The 21,760-nt window shown below is 32.4% G+C and overlaps 1 protein-coding gene across 1 annotated transcript in view; it reads right to left on the bottom strand.

The window, feature by feature from the left end:
* The window catches only part of SMCHD1 (structural maintenance of chromosomes flexible hinge domain containing 1), a 140,625-nt gene that overhangs the window by 77,611 nt on the left and 41,254 nt on the right, over nucleotides 1–21,760 (bottom strand). The window contains exons 11-19 of the mRNA XM_039845162.1: nucleotides 20,909–21,029; nucleotides 20,647–20,830; nucleotides 18,192–18,386; nucleotides 16,548–16,661; nucleotides 15,898–16,004; nucleotides 15,105–15,187; nucleotides 14,835–14,948; nucleotides 2,578–2,655; nucleotides 2,383–2,502 (exon numbers count right to left, since the gene is read on the bottom strand). Of these exons, the coding sequence (XP_039701096.1) occupies nucleotides 2,383–2,502; nucleotides 2,578–2,655; nucleotides 14,835–14,948; nucleotides 15,105–15,187; nucleotides 15,898–16,004; nucleotides 16,548–16,661; nucleotides 18,192–18,386; nucleotides 20,647–20,830; nucleotides 20,909–21,029 (1,116 nt within the window). The remainder of the gene's footprint in view (nucleotides 1–2,382; nucleotides 2,503–2,577; nucleotides 2,656–14,834; nucleotides 14,949–15,104; nucleotides 15,188–15,897; nucleotides 16,005–16,547; nucleotides 16,662–18,191; nucleotides 18,387–20,646; nucleotides 20,831–20,908; nucleotides 21,030–21,760) is intronic.

Below are 21,760 nucleotides of genomic sequence, written 5' to 3'. Positions count from 1 at the left end.
CTAGCAGATTATTAGAATAAAGAATACAATATAACCTTACCATAGGAAAAACTAAGACAAAACATTATTAAACACATATTAAAAAGGTATAAAATGACTTGATAAAGTTTAAAAGATAAAAGTTAAAAAGGAAGGTCTATAAGAGAAAATATTCACAACGCATGCAACAAAGGATTAAAATCCAGGATACAAAAAACCTCTCATAAACCAGCTGCTCTCCAAGTGTGGTCTCCAGTCTAACAGCTTCAGCTATAACTGGGAAATTATTAAAATGCAAATTCTAGGGCTCGTCTTAAACCTACTGAGTCAGAAACTGTGGGATTGGGGCCCAGCAGTCCGTTTTAATAAGCCCTCCAGGTGATTCAGATACAAGCTCAAATCTGCAAACCACATCTTTAACTATTGAAATGGACAAAGCAAATGAACAGGCTTTCAGAGATGACATAAAACGTCCAATAAAGGCCAAAAGAGGTATACAACCTAATAATAAAAGGAATAATTTAACTGCCAAAGAGGCTAAATAAGTATATAGGTTTGCCAGGAATGATCATAGGGAAACTGGAACTCTCACAGTCTGTTGGTGAGGGCACCATGGCATCACCTTTTGGGAAAGTGATCTGACAGTAAATAAATTTAAAATGTTAAAGCACATATACTTCAGCCTGGCAATTCTACTTTTTGGTATCTACCCCAGAGAAATTCTAGCACATGTACACAAACCAGCATAATTTATTTTCCCATATACCAATAGAACTGGTAATAACCAAAAAATTAGAAAACAACTGTAAATGTTCATCAACAGAAAAGCGCTTAAACTAGCATGTCCATACTATGGAATGTGTTCCACAGCCGTTAACAGAGTGTGAAGATTTATATGGACAAAAAAGAAAGATCTCCATGATGGCCCTTCTTACTATAGAAGGCAAGATGATCACAGGCACTTAGATCAACTCTCTCCAAAAACTCGATATTTTTTAAGAGGCCTAAACCTACAAAAATAATGAAGAAAAAGAGTAACAGCATTTAAAAGCTGGAGAACATATAGACACGTGTAACTGACTTAGCAGAAAGACCCAAGAACCTCAAATCTTCAATCATCAGAAAGCAAGCAGAGATCCAATCTAATTCACTCTATAGGACACCCCAAAATCTCAGGAATGACTATATCAAATTGGAGTAAAAATGAAAAAAAAAAAAAAAAAAAGGAAGATCTGCTGAAGTCTGTTTAAGAAGCAGTCCAAAGATTCGCACCCCTCAATACACAGAGCCAGTCAATTGCACTCCTCAAGTCAGCCCCAGCAATAGATGGTTTATTCTCTGGGAGAGGTAAAAAGAGTACGTACATTTAAGGAGGGATGGACACAGAACTGCTAAAGGTGTCACAGTCTACTGAAAATAGGAAAATCAAGTGAAAGATTACATAATAAATGGGAGACTTGCAAGAGTCTTCCCCAGCTTGGCTCCCAAAATATTGGCAGCCAGGTGTTTACTCTCCTAGCAGGAGACTAGAAGGCTCCGCTCTGGGAAATCTGAACAAAGAGAAAAAAACCTAAAAAATGTCAATGTCATAATCTCTCCAAATGAAATAAAAGTTTTTAAATCTTAAATGTGAGCAAATAGCCAGTCATGTAAGATAGCACCTAATATGAAAGAGCCAGAGCAAACAGAAAAATAAACATGGAGGAAATAGATTATGAATATAGAGTTTAGAAGCTTCAAGAGAAACTGCCACTTATTAATATGCTCAGAGAATAAAGATACTGAATCCATGAGGTAGGAAGAGAATATACTAAAAGGAAATAACCACAGAATAAAGAAGATATTTTAGAAACTAAAAAATGACAGCAGGGAGGAAAAACTCAATTGAAAGTGTAGAGCATCACATTAAGGGAATCTCTCATAAAGTAGAAAATTAAAAGCAAGAGATGGAAACTAGAAAAAAGAATATTAGTACATCAGTCAAGAGGTCCAACATCTTAATATCAGATATTGTTGAAAGATGAACAGAGTAGGAAATCAAAGTAATTCAAAGAAAACTCTAGAATTTAAAATTGCAGACACTGGGATAAAAAAAGATTCTCTAAACATCTGGGGGTTAGGGAACAGGGAGATTGGGGAGAAGGACAGGGCAGAGGGGTTCACATGCAAAGGTCAGGAATCAGAATAGATTTAGACTTCACCAGCAACAATAAAAAAAGCTCGAAAACAATGACGTCTTCAAAATTTAGAAGGAATATAATTATAAAGAAGAATTACAAAATCATTTTAAAATCAAGATGGTTAAACAACTGGTCGAACATCTTTTATTAAATTACCTATCTAGTCCTCCTTGATTTAAAATGTCACCTTTAGCATATAGTTATATATTAGTGTGTTGCTTACCTTTAACGGAAAATTTAATTGCTTTAGATGGTAGTGGTCTTCCAGCATAAGTGTCTGCGTTACTTTCATTAACTACAACTTGTAATTTCAATGTGTAATTCCCCAACTTTTGAATATTTTCTGGAAAAATTAAGATGAAATTATGAATCAAGTCAACATAATACTGATATAATTTTGACATTCAGAATAACTCACCCATTTTTTTAAACCAGTAAGGCCATTTTCCTCCATGTTGACTAATATGTGAAATGATTTCTTTATTTCCACTTGAAGCTTAATAAAAGAAAAAAGAAGTATTTTTACCTTGTGAAACTGAATATAGAACATGAATATGAAATGTCACAATGGCACCAAATATCCCCTTTTGCTATACATTTAAAAAATTGTTTTTGAAACTTCAAAATATCTAAAGCTCTCCTACGCAAGTGAACAGCATTACTCATTCAGCTCACTAAAATTCCTTTATTTCAATTCTGAAAAATTTACCTGTAAACGAACTTAAACAGTACAAACAAAAGTATATATATTTTTGATATTAAAAATCACGTTCCTTGAAAGTTTTCTCCAAGAAAATTAAAAGAGCATAGTTTATATAAAACGACTCTGAGACCTAGTGATCTATTGTTAAGAGAAAAAAAAAAGCAAGGAGTAAAAACATTTATATTTATATAAATATAATACGCTACCTTTTTTTAAGGAAGGAAAAGATATATGAACACATTTTTTCTTGCTTAGCATTATAACAGGAAAAACAGGAAAGATAAGTCAAAACTAATAAAATTACTAAAGAAAGAGGAAGAAAACAGAATAGAGGGATAATACCACTTATTCCAAATATTCCTTATTATATTTGACTTTGGAATGTTGTTAAATATTCAAAAAAAAAACCCCAAAAAACAAAAAACAAAAAACAAAGTAATTCATAAAACCAAAACATCAAGTAGGTGATACGATCACAATAAAATCATTTTGAGTAACTTGAGACTAACTTTTTTTTAATGATTTATACAGACAGAAATATATTAAGGACAAACAGAACTGCAAAGAAGACATATTTAATGCAATAGTTTTATTAGTAGTAATTATATTAGTATTATTTTGAAATTAAACATATTGTAGGATAAAGCAAATAAGTAATTGTTAATGTTGTTAAGAATCAAGATTTTCAATATGAAAAATGAAATAAAAGCATAAAATCAAAGTGATTAAATAAAAACCCAGAATGTCAATATGAATTGTTTTTCTTTTCTTTTCCAAAAATATTCATGTTATCAACTGAAAAAACTTAGAAGCAATTTTACCCAGTAGCAATGAGCAATACTAACACTCAGATTGTGGCCTCTAAATACCATTCCTCACTGAAAGGAATGAGAAGTAATGGCTGAATCCAGGTCTAGGGTAGACCATGTGCTAGAAGATTCTAGGATATCTTAAACTAGAAAACAAGAAAGATTGCATCAAAGACCAAGAAAGTTCATATTAAGAAGACAGAGTAGCCAGTGTGATGGCACATTAAAATGAATGAAGAATATTAAATATATATTTTAAAAAACCATAAATTTACAAACAAAACAAAACAAAACAAAAACACCCAAAAAGCACTCACTAGCATTATTGTACTGACTGGTAATTTTCAATTAAAGAAAAAGAATTAAGCCATGATATTGCCTTTCCTATAAAAGCTGTGTTTCAGAGTAAACCAATAACTCTAACTGACAAAAGAAATTTCTTCTCAGATGAATTGTGGATCATAAATTAAGAAGGAATGAAAGAACCTGGGGTGGGGTAAAATCACCATTTTGTATATCAAATAACTAATTCAAGCAAAAATCTTTAACTGATGAGTAAAAGGAGAACTTTATCATCATGTCAGACAAGTGAATACAAAGATCCATCATCACGAAAAGTAGGACAATCAGACATTATGTCTCTTGTGATAAAATACCATAATAAACACAGATTAGCTATGATTCTTGCTTTAGGAAAAACATAGTGAACCTAAATCAAGTCAAACTTTTAGGGCTAACTTCCAGTTTTCAGGATACTGAACAAATAGTGGAACAAGTTCAATGACATCCCAAAGAGGTAAACAGAAATATGTGAAACACTCTACAGTACAAGTGACTGGGTTTTGTTGATAAATTACTGGCATGGAAAAGGAGGAGGAGGCTCTACTCTGAAAAAAGACTTAGAAAGACCTATAATAACTATGTAATAATAATAGTGCCTAATCACACACAAAAAAAACATACAAGGTGATCAGTTTAGAAAATCATAGAAATTTAAGTTGGATTAGGTATTAGATAATACCAAGGAATATCAAAATTGAAAATATACATGTTTTTAGAGATTCACACACCTGCAATTCAACAACCACAAAAAAAATAAACACATGAAGCGAGTATAACCAAATATTGAACAACTGTTGAATTAGGTTAACCAATATATATCAGGGCCAATTATGTAATTCCATTTTTCTGTTTCACTCATAATAAAAAAAAATTACTTTTAATTTGCAATTACTAGTTTACACGGAAATTAAATGGTAAACCACCATCAGAAGTTCTCTAAAAAAGATCAACTTTCTGATTTTTATGTATTTATTCAACACTTATTAATTACTTCCTACATACTAGGCACTAAAAAGAAGTGAAGAATATAAACAATATCTTTGCTTTCATGGAGTTCTATTTTCTAGTGCAAGGGATCCATAAGCTACTTTATTGTCCATGGGTGCTTTCATTCTAGAATGGCAGTTAGGCAGCTGTGACAAAGAACTTATGACACCTCAAAGCCTAACTACATACTACCTGATCCTTTACAAATACTTTGTCACCCTTGTTCTAGAGAGCAAAGATACATTTAATAACAGAATTTCCAGTTATAAAAATAAATTTCAGGAAATACGAAACTGAAAAAAGTAATAGAAAAATATTACTACTAGAAGCCTCCCTGAGAAAATGACAATCTGAAACCTGAGAAACAAAAAGCTTGTCAAAAATTTGTTTTAAAGTTTTAGGCAGAAGAAACACATGCAAAGGTTCAGAGGTGGAAAAACTGGACTTGAATGAGAGCAAAAAGAATATGATTATACGGGGAGTGAGGATGAAAATGGAATAAAGTGAAGCTGAAAAAGGAGACAGGACTAGATCATGTGTGAAGCCTTGTGGACCTATGGAAAGCCCACAGCTAATATCATACTCAATGAAAGACTTAAAATTTTACCTCTAAGATCAGGAACAAGGCAAGGATGTTTGCTTTCATGACTTCTATTCAACATAGTACTGGAAGTACTAGCCAGAGCTCTTAAGCAAAAAAAAGGGAAGGAATGATGGGACGGAGGGCAAGAAGGAGAGAAATAAGGAAGGAAAAGAATCCATTCGAGAAAGAAGTAAAATTATCTGTTTATAGGTGACATGATCTTATATGTAGAAACCCCTAAAGATTCAATCAAAACATGTTAGAGCTAGTAAATTCAGCAAATTTGCAGAATACAAAATCATATTCATGGATTGTTGAGACAATAATAATACTCAACTGATCTGCAGATTCAATATAATCCCTATCAAAACCCCAATGCTGTATTTTGCAGAAATAGAAAACCCATTCTAAGAATTTATGAACTCTCATGGGACACAAACAGCCAAAACAATCTTGAAAAGGAAGAACAAAATTAGAGGACTCACATTAAACAGTGTGATACTTACTCAGTCATAAAAAAATAAAACTTAGTCATTTGCAACAAGATGGATGGAGCTATATGCTAAGTAAATATGTCAGATAAAGACAGATACCATTAAATGTCACTTGTGGAATTATGTGGAATCTAAACAACAAAACAACTGAACAAACACAACAAAATAGAAACAGACTCGTAGATACAAGAAATAAACTTGGTCATTACCAAGAGGAGAAGGGTTGGAGGGTAAGCGAAATAGGTTAAGGGTATTAAGTGAAGCACAAACTTCCAATCAGAAAATAAGTTTGGAAATTTAACTTTGGGTGGTGAACACACAATGCAATATACATATGACATATTACTGAACTGTAGATTTGAAACCTATATGATTTTATCAAAAAATGTCACCCCAATAATTTTAGTAAAAAGTCATAGGATATAGCATATAGCATAGAGAATAATCAATTATATTCTAACAACTTTGTATGACAGATGGTAACCAGATTTATCGTAGGGATCATTTCATAATGTACATAAATATCAAATCATTTATGATGTATACCTGAAACTAATAGGATACTGTACATCAATTAAAAATTAAAAATCAATGAAAAAACCCAACAGTGTGGTACTCTCATAAGGGCAGACATATAATCCAACAGAAGATAACAGAGAGCTCAAGAAGAAACCCAGGTATAGACAGTCAAACGTTTTTCACAAAGATACCAAAACCATTCATTGGGAAAAGGATAGTCTTTTTGACAAATGATGCTGAGAAAACAGAATATTCCCATGCAAAAGAAGTTAACCATATACAAAAAAAGTTAACCTATATAAAAGTTAACTCAAAAATGGATCAAATAACTAAATGTAAAAGATAAAACTGCAAAACTCTTAGAAATAAACATTCAAGAGAAACTCATGACATTGGATTTAGAAATGACTTCTTGGATATGACACCAAAAGTGCAGGCAACAAAAGCAAAAGTAGACAAACTGAACTATATCAAAATTAAAAACTTTTCTGCATCAAAGGACACCATAAATGGGGTGAAAAGGCAACCCACATGGTGGAAGAAAATATTTGCAAATCACGTATCTGATAAGAATTACTTAAAACATATAAAGAACTCCTACAACTTAACAGAAACAACAAAGTTGATTATAAAATGAGCAAAAGAATAGACATTTCTCCAAAGATACAGAAATGGCCAAAGAGCACAAGATACTCAAATATGCTAATTATTAGGAAAATGAAAATCAAAACCACGATTAGATACTACTAAACACCAATTAGGATAACTTTTATTAAAAAACAACAACAACAACAAAAACAGAAAATAACATGGGTTGGCAAGGATGTGGAGATGTTGGAACCCTGTGTATTGCTGATAGGAATGTAAAATGGTACAGTTACTGTGGAGGACAGTATGTCAGTTCCTCAAAAAGGTACACATAGAATTACCATATGATCCAGCAATTCAACATCTGAGTACATCTCCAAAAGTAGTGAAATCAGGGACTCAAACAGATATTTGTACACCAATGTTCACAGCAGTATTATTCATGATAGCTAAAATGTGGAAGGACCTAAGTGTCAAATGATAAATGAATGGATAGACAAAATGTGTTATATACATACAATGGAATATCATTTCATCTTAAATACATGATTCCACTTATATGAGATACCTAAAAATACTCAAATTCACAGAGACAGAAAGCAGAACAGAGGATGAGGGAAGGGAGTAATGGGGAGTTGTTACTACAAGTGGGATAATGAAAAAGTTCTGGAGATAGATGGTGGCAATGGTTGCACAACAATGTGAATAAACTCAATGCTATTAAACTGTACATTTAAAAATGGTTAAGTGTGAGTTACGTTGAAAGCATGACAGAGTGAGAGATGTCCCTAGATCTCTCCCCTTGAAATAACAATAAGCTGAACATCTAAAACTCAATAATTAACACTAAACCTGCACACAAGCACATCTGAGTGAAGGACCTGTGAATAAGAGTTACCACAGCTCTTGTTGCTAACACTGACAAGGACTGAGACTGAGTGTAGCGAGCATGACTGAATATTTAAAAGAAAAAAAAGTTATTAAGGCTTTATATAAAGCAGGGATCCAAGAAACTTAGACACCATGTACTGGTAACTTTTTACGCCTTCTTAGCAACAGCCTAAAAAGAGACCTTTATATAATGAATCTTTCGGCAGGGGGGGTGGGGGGAGAGGCAAGGGCGGGAAGCAAGATATACTTCCATTAATGCCCAGGCAGAGAAACAGTCCACTAAACATTGTGAACAGCTCAAAAAGAAAGAGAAAAATCTCCAGAAAATAAGCTTAAAGATATAGAAATATGCAACTTAAATGACAGAGAATTCAGGATGGTACTTCTGATAAAACTCAATGAGATCCAAAATAATTCATATCAACAATTCCAGGAATTGGAAAAACAACTAAATTAGCAAAATGAGTTTTTTAGCAAGAAAACTGAAATTCTAAAGAACCAAACAGAACTTCTGGAGATGAAGAACACATTAAGAGATGAAAAATCAAATAGTAACCTTGAGAAACAGAGTCCACTAAATGCAGAAAAGGATTAGTGATACTGAAGACAGAAATCTAGAAATAAATCAGAAGGAAGAAAAGAGAAACTGAAGAATGAATAATAATGTAAAAGAAATACAAGAACTAGCTGATACCATCAGAAGAAACATAAAAATAATGAGCACTCTCGAAAGGGAGGAAAATGAGCAGGGATTAGAAAGCATTTTCAGACAAATAGTAGACAAGAATTTCCCAAATCTAAGAAATGTGCTGGAGTTGGAATTCAAGAAGTCAACAGAACTTCCAGTTATCTCAACCAAAAAAGGCCTTCACCAAGACACACTATTAAAATTATCAAAAATCAATGACAAAAAAGAATTCTCAGGCAAACAGGGAAAAAACAACGGTAATCTATAAAGAAAAACTCATTCGGTTATTGTCGGACTTCTCAGTACAAACCTTACAAGCAAGAAAGGGGTGGAATCAAATATTCAAACTATTAAATGAAAGGAACTACCAGCCTAAAATAATGTATCCAGCTAAGCTCTCCTTTAGATATGAAGGAGAAATAAAGACCTTTCCAGATATGTAAAATATGAGGGAATTCTCCACTACAAGGCCTGTATTATAGGAAATACTGAAAAGGGTCAGCTCACCTAAAATAAAATGACAAAAACAAAACAAAACAAAACAAAACTATGAGTAAGGAGACTAGCAGGCAGGCAGAAGCAGAGGAGTGAAACCCTTACTAAGAACAGGGCATTATAAGCTTAAACAATAAGAAGACATTTACTATTGCAAGAGAGTAATGAATATTCAGCATATAGGGACATACATATTAAGACAATAACAACAGAAAAGGACTGAAAGATCCAAATTCTCAAATGGGAATGGAGATAAGGCACACACAGAAGAAAATGGATATAGATAAATACCCTTTACATATTCATATGCCAAAGATTCAGAAGTGTGTAACATAAAACAAGAAGGACTAGAAGGAAAATCCACACAACCCAACCAGAATTAAAAAAACAAACACACACAAGGACAAGGAAGCAATGGAAACATAGAGCTACCAGGAAAAAAAAAATGACTATAGGAAAACCACATATTTCAATAATCACCCTAAATGTAAATGGACTGAACTTACCAATAAAAAGGCAAAGAGCTGCAGATTGGATCAAAAAATAAAACCCAACTATATGCTGCCTTCAGGAGACACATCTCAGTTCCAAAGACAAATAAAGACTCAAAGTGAAAGGGTGGAAATATATCAAGCAAATGGCATTCAGAGAAAAGTGGGAGTAGTAGTACTAATATCGAACAAAATAGACTTCAAAATAAAAAAAGGTAAAGAAAGATACTGAGAGGCACTTTATAATGATAAAGAAGATCATGAACCAAGAAAACATAACATTTATTAATATCTATGCTCCCAATCAGGGAGCACCAAAATATGTAAAGCAATTACTAACAGAACTAAAGCAAAAAATAGACCAAAACACTATCACAGTAGGGGACCTAAATGCCCCACTGTCAGATATGGGCAGACCATACAAACAGAAAATCAATAAGGAAATAACATCCTTGAATGATACATTAGACAAACTAGACATAATTGACATCTACAGTCTTTATCCCAAAATAGCTGCTTATACATTTTTCTCTAGTGCACATGGAACATTCTCAAGGATTGACCACATACTGGGACACAAGAGATAGCCTCAACAAATATAAGAGGGTTGAAATCATACCAACTATATTCTGTGATCATAATGCTGGAGATGAACTGTAAAAAGAAAGCAGGAAGAACCACGATACATGGAGATTAAACAACATGTTACTGAAGAACAACTGGGTCAGAGAAGAAATAAAAAGAGATACATAGAAACAAATGATAATGATAGTACAACATATCAAAACTTTTGAGACATGGCAAAAGTGGTAATAAGAGGAAAGTTCATATCATTACAGGCCTATCTCCAAAAACAAGAACGAGCCCAAATAAACCACCTAACGCTTCATCTTAAAAAACTAGAAAAGGAAGAACAAATGAAGCCTAAAGTCAGCAGAAGGAAAGAAATCATCAAAATTAGAGCAGAAATAAATGAAATTGAAAACAAACAAACAAAAAAACAAAAGAAAACATAAATGCAAGAAAGAATTGGTTCTTTGAGAAGGTTAATAAAATCGACAAACTCTGGGCTATACTCACTAAAGAAAACAGAGAAAGGACACAAACAATATCAGGAATGAAAGAGGAGGAATTACAACAGACACTGCAGAAATACAATCAATCATACAAGAGTACTATGAAAAAGTATATAACGTCAGATTTAATAACCTAGAAGAAATGGGCAAGTACTTAGAAAGATACAACCTTCCTACACTGAATCAAGAAGAGCTGGAAAATCTAAATAGATGGATCAGCAATATGCAAATGGAAACAATCATCAAAAACCTACCAAAAAGTAAAAGTCCAGGACCAGATGGCCTCGCTAGTGAATTCTATCAAACATTCAAAGAAGACTTAATACCTATTCTCCTCAAACTTTTCCAAAAAATCAAGAAGAGACAATACTTCTTAACTCATTTTATGCGGCCAATATTACTCTGATAAAATCTGGTAAAAATCACACACACACACACACACACACACACACACAAACTATAGACCAATACCTCTCATGAACACAGATGCGAATATCCTAAATAAGATACTAGCAAACCGAATGCAGCAACATGTTAAAAAGATTATACACCACGATCAAGTGGGCTTCATCCCAGGCGCACAGGGATGGTTCGACGTATGCAAATCGATTAATGTGATACATCGCATAAACAAATTAAAAAATAACCATATGATCATATCAATAGATGCAGAAAAAGCCTTCGACAAGATACAGCATCCATTTATGATCAAAATACTTCACAAAATCGATATAGAAGGAAAGTGCCTTAACATAATAAAGACCATCTATGACAAACTCTCGGACAACTTTATACTTAATGGTGAAAAACGAAAAACCTTCCCTCTAAGATCAAGAACAAGGCGAGGTTGTCCACTATTGCCAATGTTATTCAATATAACATTGGAGGTCCCAGCAAGTGCAATCAGGCAAGGGAAAGATATAAAAGGCATTCAAATAAGAAATGAAAGTCAAACTGTCACTATTTGCGGATGACATGATTCTTTATGAAGAAAACCCTGAAGACTCCACACTAATACAAACAATAAGCAAATACAGTTAAGTTTCTGGATACAAAATTAATGTTTAAAAATCCACACTGTTCCTATACTCCAATAATGAACTGTCAGAAAAAAAGTAGAAAAAATAATTCTTTTTGCAATTGCAACAAAAAGAATAAAATACCTAGGAATAAATCTAATGAAACATGTGAAGGACCTATATAATGAAAGCTAGAAGACCCTATTAAAAGAAATCAAAGAATATACAAAGAAATGGAAAGATAGTCCGTGTTCATGGACTGGAAGAGTCAACATAGTTAAAATGATCTTATTACCTAAAGCATTATAAAGATTTAATGCAATCCCCATCAAAATCCCATCAGTATTTTTTAAAGTAATAGAACAAAAAAATCTTCAGATTTGTACAGAAGTACGAAAGATCTCGAATTCCCAAAGCCATCCTGAGAAAAAGGAACAAGGCTGGTGGCGTCATTCTTCCCGACTTCAAATTATACTACAAAGCAATAATAACAAAATGGCATATTGGCAGAAAAACAGACACACAGCTGAGCAGAAGAGAATCGAGAGTCCAGAAATAAACGCATATTCATATGGGCAAATTATTTTTGACAAAAGAGTCAAAAACATACAGTGGAGAAAGGAAAGTATCTTCAATAAACAGTGCTGAGAAAAACCTGGAAAACTATCTGTGAAAGAATGAAGTTTAGACTGTTGTCTATCACCACAAACCAAAATTAACTCAAAGTGATACTGAATGTAAGACCTGAAACAATAAATTGCATAGAAGAGAACACAGGAACTAAACTCATGGACATTGGACTTCAAAAGGATTTTATGAATTTGACTTCAAAGGCAAGGAAAGTAAAAGCTAAAATACATGAATGGGACTACATCAAACTAAAAAGCTTCTGCTCAGCGAATGAAACCATCAACAAGATAAAGAGCCAACCATCTGAATGGGAGAATATATTAATTGCAAGCAACGTCTCTGATAAGAGCTTAATATCCAAAATATAGAAAGAACTCATACAACTCAATAATAACAAAAAACAAATGAGCCAATTACAAACTGAGAAGAGGACATAAACAGACACTTCTCCCAAGAAGATATACAAATGGCCAACAAACACATGAAAAGATACTACACTGCTAGCTATTAGGGAAATGCAAATCAAAACCACACCTGTTAGAATAGCTGTCATCAATAGGACAAGTAATAACAAATGTTTGAGAGGATGCAGAGAAAAAGGAACCCTCATACACTGCTGGTGGGACTGCGAATTGGTACAGCCACTATGGAAAACAATATGGAGGTTCCTCAAAAAACTAAGAATTGATCTACCATATGACCCAGCAATCTCTCTACTGGGTATTTACTCCCTAAAACCCGAAAACCCATATCCAAAAAGACATTTGCACACCGATGTTCATAGCAGCATTATTCATGGTGGCCAGGACATAGAAGCAACCGAAGTGTCCTACAACAGATGACTGGATGAAGCTGCGGTACTTATATACGATGGAATATTACACAGCCATAAGAGATGAAATATTGCCATTTACAACAACATGGATGGACCTTGAGGTAATCATGCTAAGCAAAATAAGTCAGACAGAAAAAGTTGAAAACCACATGATATCACTTATATGTGGCATATAAACCTAAAAGCAACAAACAAACAGAGCAAACAAACAGACTCATGGACATGGACAATAGACTAGTGGTTATCAGAGGGTAGGGGGAAGATGGGTGGTAATGGAGTAAAAGGGGTCAAATATGTGGTGACAGAAAGAAATCTAATTATGGGCAGTGAACACACAATACAATATATATATGCCTGACTGTTAAATTGTACAACTGAAACTTACTGGATTTCAGTAACCAATGTCCCCATAAAAAAAAAATAATAATAAATTTAAAAATTAAAACTAAAAATGGTTAAGTATAAATTATACATCTTTATATTCATTTACTACAATAAATTTTTTTTTTTTAACTAAAAAACTACTTTTTAAAAAAGTAATAGGGAGACAGGATAGCCAGAGTTCCAGAGAGATTGGAAGATGCTACATTTCTGGCTTTGGAAATGCAGGAAAGGACCACAAGCCAAGGAATGTGGACGGCTTTTAAAAGGTAGAGAAGGCAAGGCTGCTCTAGAGCCTCCAAAAGGAATACAATCTTGCTGACAATGATTTTAGCCCAGTGAAACCCATCTGGGATGTATGACCTAGAGAACTCTAAGATAACAAATGTATGTTGTTTCCCATCACAAAAACAAACAAAAAAACCCCAAACAAAAAAACAAAGAGTTGGTGAAATATAGGGTGTCAGAGGCCAAAAGTAGGAATAGTTTAGTAAAATGCATTAGTCAAACTGTTCAGTGCTGCTGAGAGCTCTAATAAGATATTTATATAATAAAAGTATATACCTTCATTGACTAGTTTTTAAATGTTGTAAATAAACACACTGAATAATAGTGTATCTTCAAAATCCATGCACCAGACACAAAAGTATATAATGATAAAACAGATTATTTAAAGTATGAAGTGAAAATACTTTTACACAGTCAAGATAAAAACAATAGATAAAAAAGTTAAGAAACAAGGTGATTCAACTTAGAGAAATACAAGATGAACAGTAATATCCAGTTCTTTCCTCTTTACCAAAGAGTGGATCAGGCTTATTATGTGAATCAATTACTTTTGGCCCACAGAGTCACAGAATCTTCTACTTAGAAGGGATCTTAAAAGATTATCTAAATTCCTATGTACATATACAGCATATCTTTATTTCAGTCCAGTTACCTACATGGAAAATTTAGAATAAAGTGTTTTTAAAAAGCTCAAAATTATTGATTAAAAAACTCGAATTATTCATAATACAACTGAAATTAACTTTAATCAAATCCAATGTGTATATCAGATTGCTAGCTCATCCATTATATGATGATATTAAAATCGGTATTACACGTTTACAGATCGGTAATCCAAATTAGTTTCTACACTTACAGTGTAATATAACTTTGAGCTCAACGAGGAGTTTCTTTGACCCTCCATGACTTGGTCCTGGAAGTTTTTGCATTGCTTCTCCTTTTTTATTCAGTATTTCAATTCTTAATGCACCTATTAGTCCAAAAGTAAGAACATCTTAGTTATACCCAAAGAATATGATCAATCTGCTAGGTCTTCACACTGCATTTTAATTTTTCATGGTCTTTTACATATTGGAAACGTAAGACACAAGAAAAAAAGTATTAAGCAAAAAAACCAAAAACATACCAATGGGGGTTCCAGCAGGTCTAATCTCATTTGGCAATAATTCATCTCCTTCAGGCCAAGTTACTGACAATCTATCAGGGAGCCTAATAGGAAAGCAGCATATTAATGTTTCATGAACTCTGTTAATTTGACCTTAATTAGAAAAACAGAAGTTACTAGAAACTTTAATACTTATTTATCATATATTTTAAAAGGCTAAATCTGAAATTCTACATGACTAATAATCTCAAAGTTTTCTCCTCCTTAACTATCACTGTGGCTACTGAAAAAGTCAGGCAAAACTTCTTGGTATTAAGAGTTAGGAAATGTCAATTTTTCATGATTTTTTCTACTCATTTATAGTGTAAGTTACTCTTTGGAGATATGATAAACTCTAAGAATTATCAGTGAGATACAATAAGAATCAAAATGACTGCATCATTAGCTAAACAAGAGTCACAAGTAGAGTTCTGTTTTTCTATTTCCTTTTTTTTCTTTTGTACTAATCTTTACCTTTCAACAGTTGCTACAAATTTCTTCTAGTTGTAGACCAAAGTTAATTTTTTAACATAATCATAGTGCCTGTAACAGTGACACTTTAAATATATAAAATGTTCTCCTTTTTCTGTAAAACAAATATAGCATTTCTGTTTTTATAACTACAGCTTACAAGCTTTCTGGTTTGTCACATATATACATCTAGACTACAAATGTCGTACTAGACTATAACAACACACTCAAGAACAGTTAAAAGCATTACTAATAATCACTTGATTTTTCTTATTTTTATCATGCATCTTGAAATGCAAATTACCTTGCCATTTCATCTTCTACATATTTTTTTACAGCTTTCTCAGCAACTGTCCTATCCAGCTTTGCAATTGGTACAGTTCTTGTTTCATCATACAGTGCTCGAGGTTCCTAAATAAATAAATTTATACCAGTCTTTCAAAGAAAACTACTCAAATTTAGTTGCAATAAAAAACATTTCTTTCAAAGAAATATATTTTATCTAATTAAGTATATAAATTATATCAGCTATGATATTAGACCTCAAGGTTTATTTCCATTTTTTATGGCACTTCCTTAAGCCTAATTAAATACCATTTAAATATTAGCAGAATGGAGTAGAGAAAAACCCACTCCAGTTTTAGAATCATTCATTCTTAAGATAGAATTCTGGCTCCATTGTTTACTGGTCTGTAGGCTTTGTATTAAATGTGCAGTTTACAAAATTATTGTGATAACTAGCAATAACATGTGTGTTTGTTAAATACAGAGCATACAAATGTTGAGTTCTATAGATGACTAAAAACACCATATATAAAACATAAAAATTCACGCTAACATTATCCAAAGGAAACACCAAATTCAAGCAAAGTACTGTATCTTTATTTCTACATTTAAGCAAAAATAAGTAGTACCAACAACTTTCAATAAATATTTTTTATTACTTTGTCTTACCATTGCAATTTGAACTTCTCCTCCTGTAGCATATACTTCTCCATCATGATCACCATAAAGAAAAAACTTTTCTATGCTTCCATAATAGAGAGGAAGTGTCTTGACTGTCTTGACCTAATGTTTTAGTTTTGAAAAAAGGCTTCAATATTAATATATACTAACAAAAATAGGTTTAATATTATTTAACAGAACCATTTTATACAAAGAAAATTCATTATCATTAGAAAAATTAATGAAAAAAGTATTCTAATATTCTAATAAAGTTGTATTTGTGAAGTTTTCCACTTGTTCCTAACATATCTTTGTAAAGATACAGCAATTTCTCCATACAAAAACGTCATAGCTATGCATGTGTTTAAAAGGTTCATAACTTCTTCCAAGTAAATTATTATGAATGCCAAAATACCGCAAACCTTTTCCTCCATGAAATATTGCTTTCGGACTATAAACAGTGACTTACAAACTCTGGAAAGCTATTTCCTTGAAAAATTAGCTCAAAACTTGCCTATATTTCTTTTCCTAACATGGCTAGGAAAAAATGGTAATATCCACTAGCCCAATTCAGAAATTTGGAAAGGACTACAGACTACAAGAGTTTACATCCAATCTACCTTTCCAGCCTCGTTTCTAAATTATTTCTCTTCACATACACATAACGGGTTGCAAGACAACCCAATTCTACTACCTGCTGCTTCCCTGAACTTATCTATGTCTTTGTCTCTGCTCAGATTATCTTCTCTGAGAAAGCATTTTTTACCTAACCACCAAACAGAATTTAACAAAACTAATTGCTCCCTCCTTCTTGTAACTCTTCACTTGATTTCAGGAATACCATATTTCCCTAGTTTCCTTCTATCTCACCAGCTAGCCCTTTCATTCTCCTTTGCCAGTGCAAGGGATTTATTCTAACCCTAAATGCTGGAAAAGCAAGGCTCTAGCTGCACTCATTTCTTCTAGGTAACTGCATCTAATTCTGAAGCTTTAAATATATGAAAATGACTCTCAGAATTATGGAGAGAATGGATACCCTTCTACTTTGCAATAATCTGTGTAAACCTGAGCCTCTACCTCTTTCAAGGTCCACAGAAATGCCCTTTCTTACCCAAGGAATTTCATGATTTACTCTCTTCTCCTAGGCCCAGCTAGTCAGAAAATTCTCTCCTCCTAAACTGCCAAAGCACTATTCATCCTCTTTTCACAGCACTTACCCCTTCTTACCTATTATTATTTCTATTTATGTTTTCTGTTTTTAGGCTGTAATATCCCTAAGGACAAAGCAAATCTCCTAGATCTCTGCATTCTTCTTAGTGTAGTCAATAAGCACAGTAACTTGTAAGCAGGTACTCCATAAAAATCTGTTAAAAAATTATCACTTCATATCACATTAAAAAAAACTGAGAATCTCTACTTGAGTAAAGTTTATTGCAAGAAACAATAAAAAGCCTTGCTAACTGAGCCTTAGGCAACAAACAAGTTTTTTTAAAAAATGCCATACTAAATTATCTAATTAAAATCACTAGCCTTTTCATTTTTTCCTGACACCTGAGGAACCAATACACGCATTATTTTTGGCTGCTGTTAAATTCTGATACATTTAATATCAAATTATACTAAAAATTGAATCTAAAGATGAGTTAAACCTACCAGCTGTCCCGCTTTGTATATTTTTCCATCCCATTCTATTGCTGAGTATGTGGCCCAGGGGCCCTGCTTTTTAGAAGGAAGATCAGAACGTGTAATTATTCCTTTAAAAAGTGTAAATTTTATTTGTTTGTCATATTTTTCATGACAGTCCTTCAGCCATAAAGCAAATTCTCTGTCAATTTTCATTCGCTGCTCCTGTAAAATTTTAAAATGTTCTATGAAATACAGTAAACAAATATAACCATTGACACTGGTCATTCATTCCGTTATTCCTTCCATATGCCCACCAGAAAACCTAATAAAAAAACAAATATTTTGCTGGATCTTTCTTCTATACAAATTTACATTTCTAACAAAACCATTACTAAAGAAAGAAATTCTGTGCTATCATCCTTGGAACCAAGGTTTCAATGGTCAGTATCAACAAGAAAGTTTTTCTTCCCTGTTTTAAATCCTAGGATACATCAAAAAATGATGAACAGTGGTGGCAAAGGAAAAAGACTAGCTGGCCATGAGAAAGGGTTAAGTGAAAACCTTCTCACTGTGACTCACGCACATTCTCAACAGGGCAATAAAAATCTCTTTTTATGTATCAAGAACAACTATACATGCATACAGTACATAAACATATATACGGTATATCCATGTTAAAATATCATATGGGGAGCAATTAGGGAAAAAGCTAAAAAAGATTCTTTATGAGGGTGATAATAAATAAAAAGTTGAGAAACACTGCTATGCAAAATACACTTTTCATTTTAATAATACATATACATATTACTTATTCAAAAAATTAAATCATAAAATAAAGACTTGTTTTCTAATAATACATAAGAAAATGTTATTGCTAATCACTCTTCACCCTGTTGAAAGAGTATAGAGATGTATACTCAAACATAAGCTGCTCTATATTTGTTTAATGCCTGTCTTTAGGAGGATGAGTAAGGAAGACCATCTCCACATTTTATGCTTTCACAGAACACAATGTATAAAGTTACAGAAGTTCATTTCTTTCTACAGACTTTACACCATAATATACTATTTCCAAATGAAAATGGGGCAAAATTAAAAATGATTTCAGTGAAAGTTTTTACAGCTTGCAGTTAGGGGGCACATATCTTAATCATCAAAAAACAAAAATTGACTTTAAAAAGTTATTTGAATAAGAAATACATGTACTCGGTAAAGACTCAAAAATGGCATAGTTTTTCAAAGAAAATTTGACCCTAAGTCTGCTGCCAGATACTGATTCCTTTTTGTTGTCACTTTGTAAACTTGACAAGGATATTAAAATTATTAACTAGGAATGGGACATTTCGTCTACCAAATTTTTATACTGCTTTTCAATGTATAGCCCTTGTATGACTGATTAATATGATTCTAAGCTAAAATGTTAAGATGTCTCAGGATTCATTATCAAGCAAATTATCAGATGTATGAATCAAATCCAGACATTCGTTAATGTGTCAAAGGGCAATATGACAGGTATGGCAAGATGACAGTTAATCTACAAGAGGAATATGTGAGTATTCATTATAATATTCTTTGAACTTTTCTGTGTATTTGAAATTTCCCAAAATTATAAATACATATTTTAAAAATACAATGTAACAAAATAATAAAATTAACCTATTGTAGATAACTTTTGGAAAATCCAAATTATTCAATAAATGTTGGATAATTAATACCAAGTATATCATATCTAACTACTAGTAAGACTTTTCTCTGAATAATTCTTTATCAATATTTTAATCTATGATTAAGAATCTTTTATTAAGAGCCAAATGAATTTCAACATCTTATAGAAATGACCGATTAAAAATACTGTATGCTATGTATTATAGTTACTAACCTGTAATTTTAGGTTCACAATAAATGCATCAGTCTCTGGGCACCTCAACATTAAACTACTAAAAGAGTAGTTTATCAAGTAAAAGTTTCTGAGGTATTTGGATAGAATAAAACTACACTAGTACACTAGTTCAACTTTTTAAAAAAATCTATCGTTCTTGTTTTATCAATCAAAGCATGTCTTTTAATACTGATCAATCTCAAATCACCTTTTAGCCCAAAGTATTTCACTGTTCTACCACAACTTCACCTTCAAGATTAGATTAAAATCATATATTTCGGTTATTAATATACAAACAAAGCCCTTGTTTTAAATTGTACTATATGCTCTCATTAAATGCATATGCTTCTGTAGCTTTTGTTTACTATGTCAAGGTCTTGATAATAAGATATAATAAAGATCTGTAAATTTTATCCAAACATGGTCTAACCAGTTTGAAATTTGAGTAACGTGAACACATAAATGCTCATGAGGACAATTTATATAAACTCTTTTGATTAAATGAAAAGTATGCAAAATGTCATATAAATCTATACTACTGACTTTTGTTGTTTATAAAATAGAACATTTGTAAATATTCAAACTTGATATTTAAAATCATACCTGTCCATTTAAAATCCTTGTAAAAAGGGTGTTCTTATCTTTCAATTTTAGCTCAAGATCCATAAAAGTCAGTTTATTTGTGCTGACCTGGAATCTGTCATTAGTAAATAATGCACCAGATATTCTATTGTAGCATTCAATTGGTGCAAGCCCTCTCTTCTTAGGAGGAGTACACCAGTCAAAGCTTAAACAGAACAAAATATTAGTTAGTAAAAAAATTAGGTTATAAAACAATATAATTTCAGCAAAAATCAAAACTTACTCTTCAACAGATGTATATGGTATTAGTCGTCCATTCCAAAAACATTCGAAAATTGGTCTTTTCCCTCTTGCTCCTTTCTCAAGTATGAAACAATCGTCATCATCATCTTCATCTTTTAATTCTAGAGCACAGGAGTAAGTGAAACAAAATGTTTACTGCTATGAAATACATGCAATTTTTATCACTGAGAAATTAATTTCTGTAAGTAAAATGATAAAGTTGCTGCAGAGAAACGGCAACAAAAACTCATAAGATCGTTAACACTGCATGCTATAAAATCTAAAGGCAGCTTTATTTAAAATTTGGCCTCAGGCAGATTTCCAAAGTGGTTCTACATTACCAATGGTGTTCTTCATTTAACAGTCAATAACTATTTGTATACTAGTCAATCTGTGTTAGTACTACACTAGCTACTAAACTTGCAATCACTGAAACCTGTTTATTGAGCAAAAGAGTCATACATCTAAAGAAATTATGTCTAAGCCCTCTTCCCTACAAATACAGGAGCTTGAATCCTATACCTAAAACACGGGTTTCACAATTTTGTCAGAACAAGTATGTTCACATAAAAATTATCTGGGCAATCTACAGTATCTAGTAGCAGAAAGTTTCCCTAGTTTGGGCAAATTAATCAATAATACTAAGTTTGTCTTTTATAAACTTAAATTTCTGAAGATCAGATTTAGGTGATACAGGTAATTATAACATGTTACAAAGCATTGGATGCATAATTAGCACAACTGTCTGGCATTTTTTTGTTAGCAATACATTTTCATATTTTCCAGATAAATTAGGATCAAACATTATAATTATGATACAGCAACACTTCAGTTATTTTGGCATTAAGTCATC

The sequence above is a fragment of the Pteropus medius genome, unplaced genomic scaffold (assembly GCF_902729225.1).
Source record: "Pteropus medius unplaced genomic scaffold, Ma_sr-lr_union100, whole genome shotgun sequence".
NCBI classification, from domain to species: Eukaryota; Metazoa; Chordata; class Mammalia; order Chiroptera; family Pteropodidae; genus Pteropus; species Pteropus medius.
Note: the sequence above shows the minus strand (reverse complement) of the source record. Positions and strands in the feature narration are given on the sequence as shown.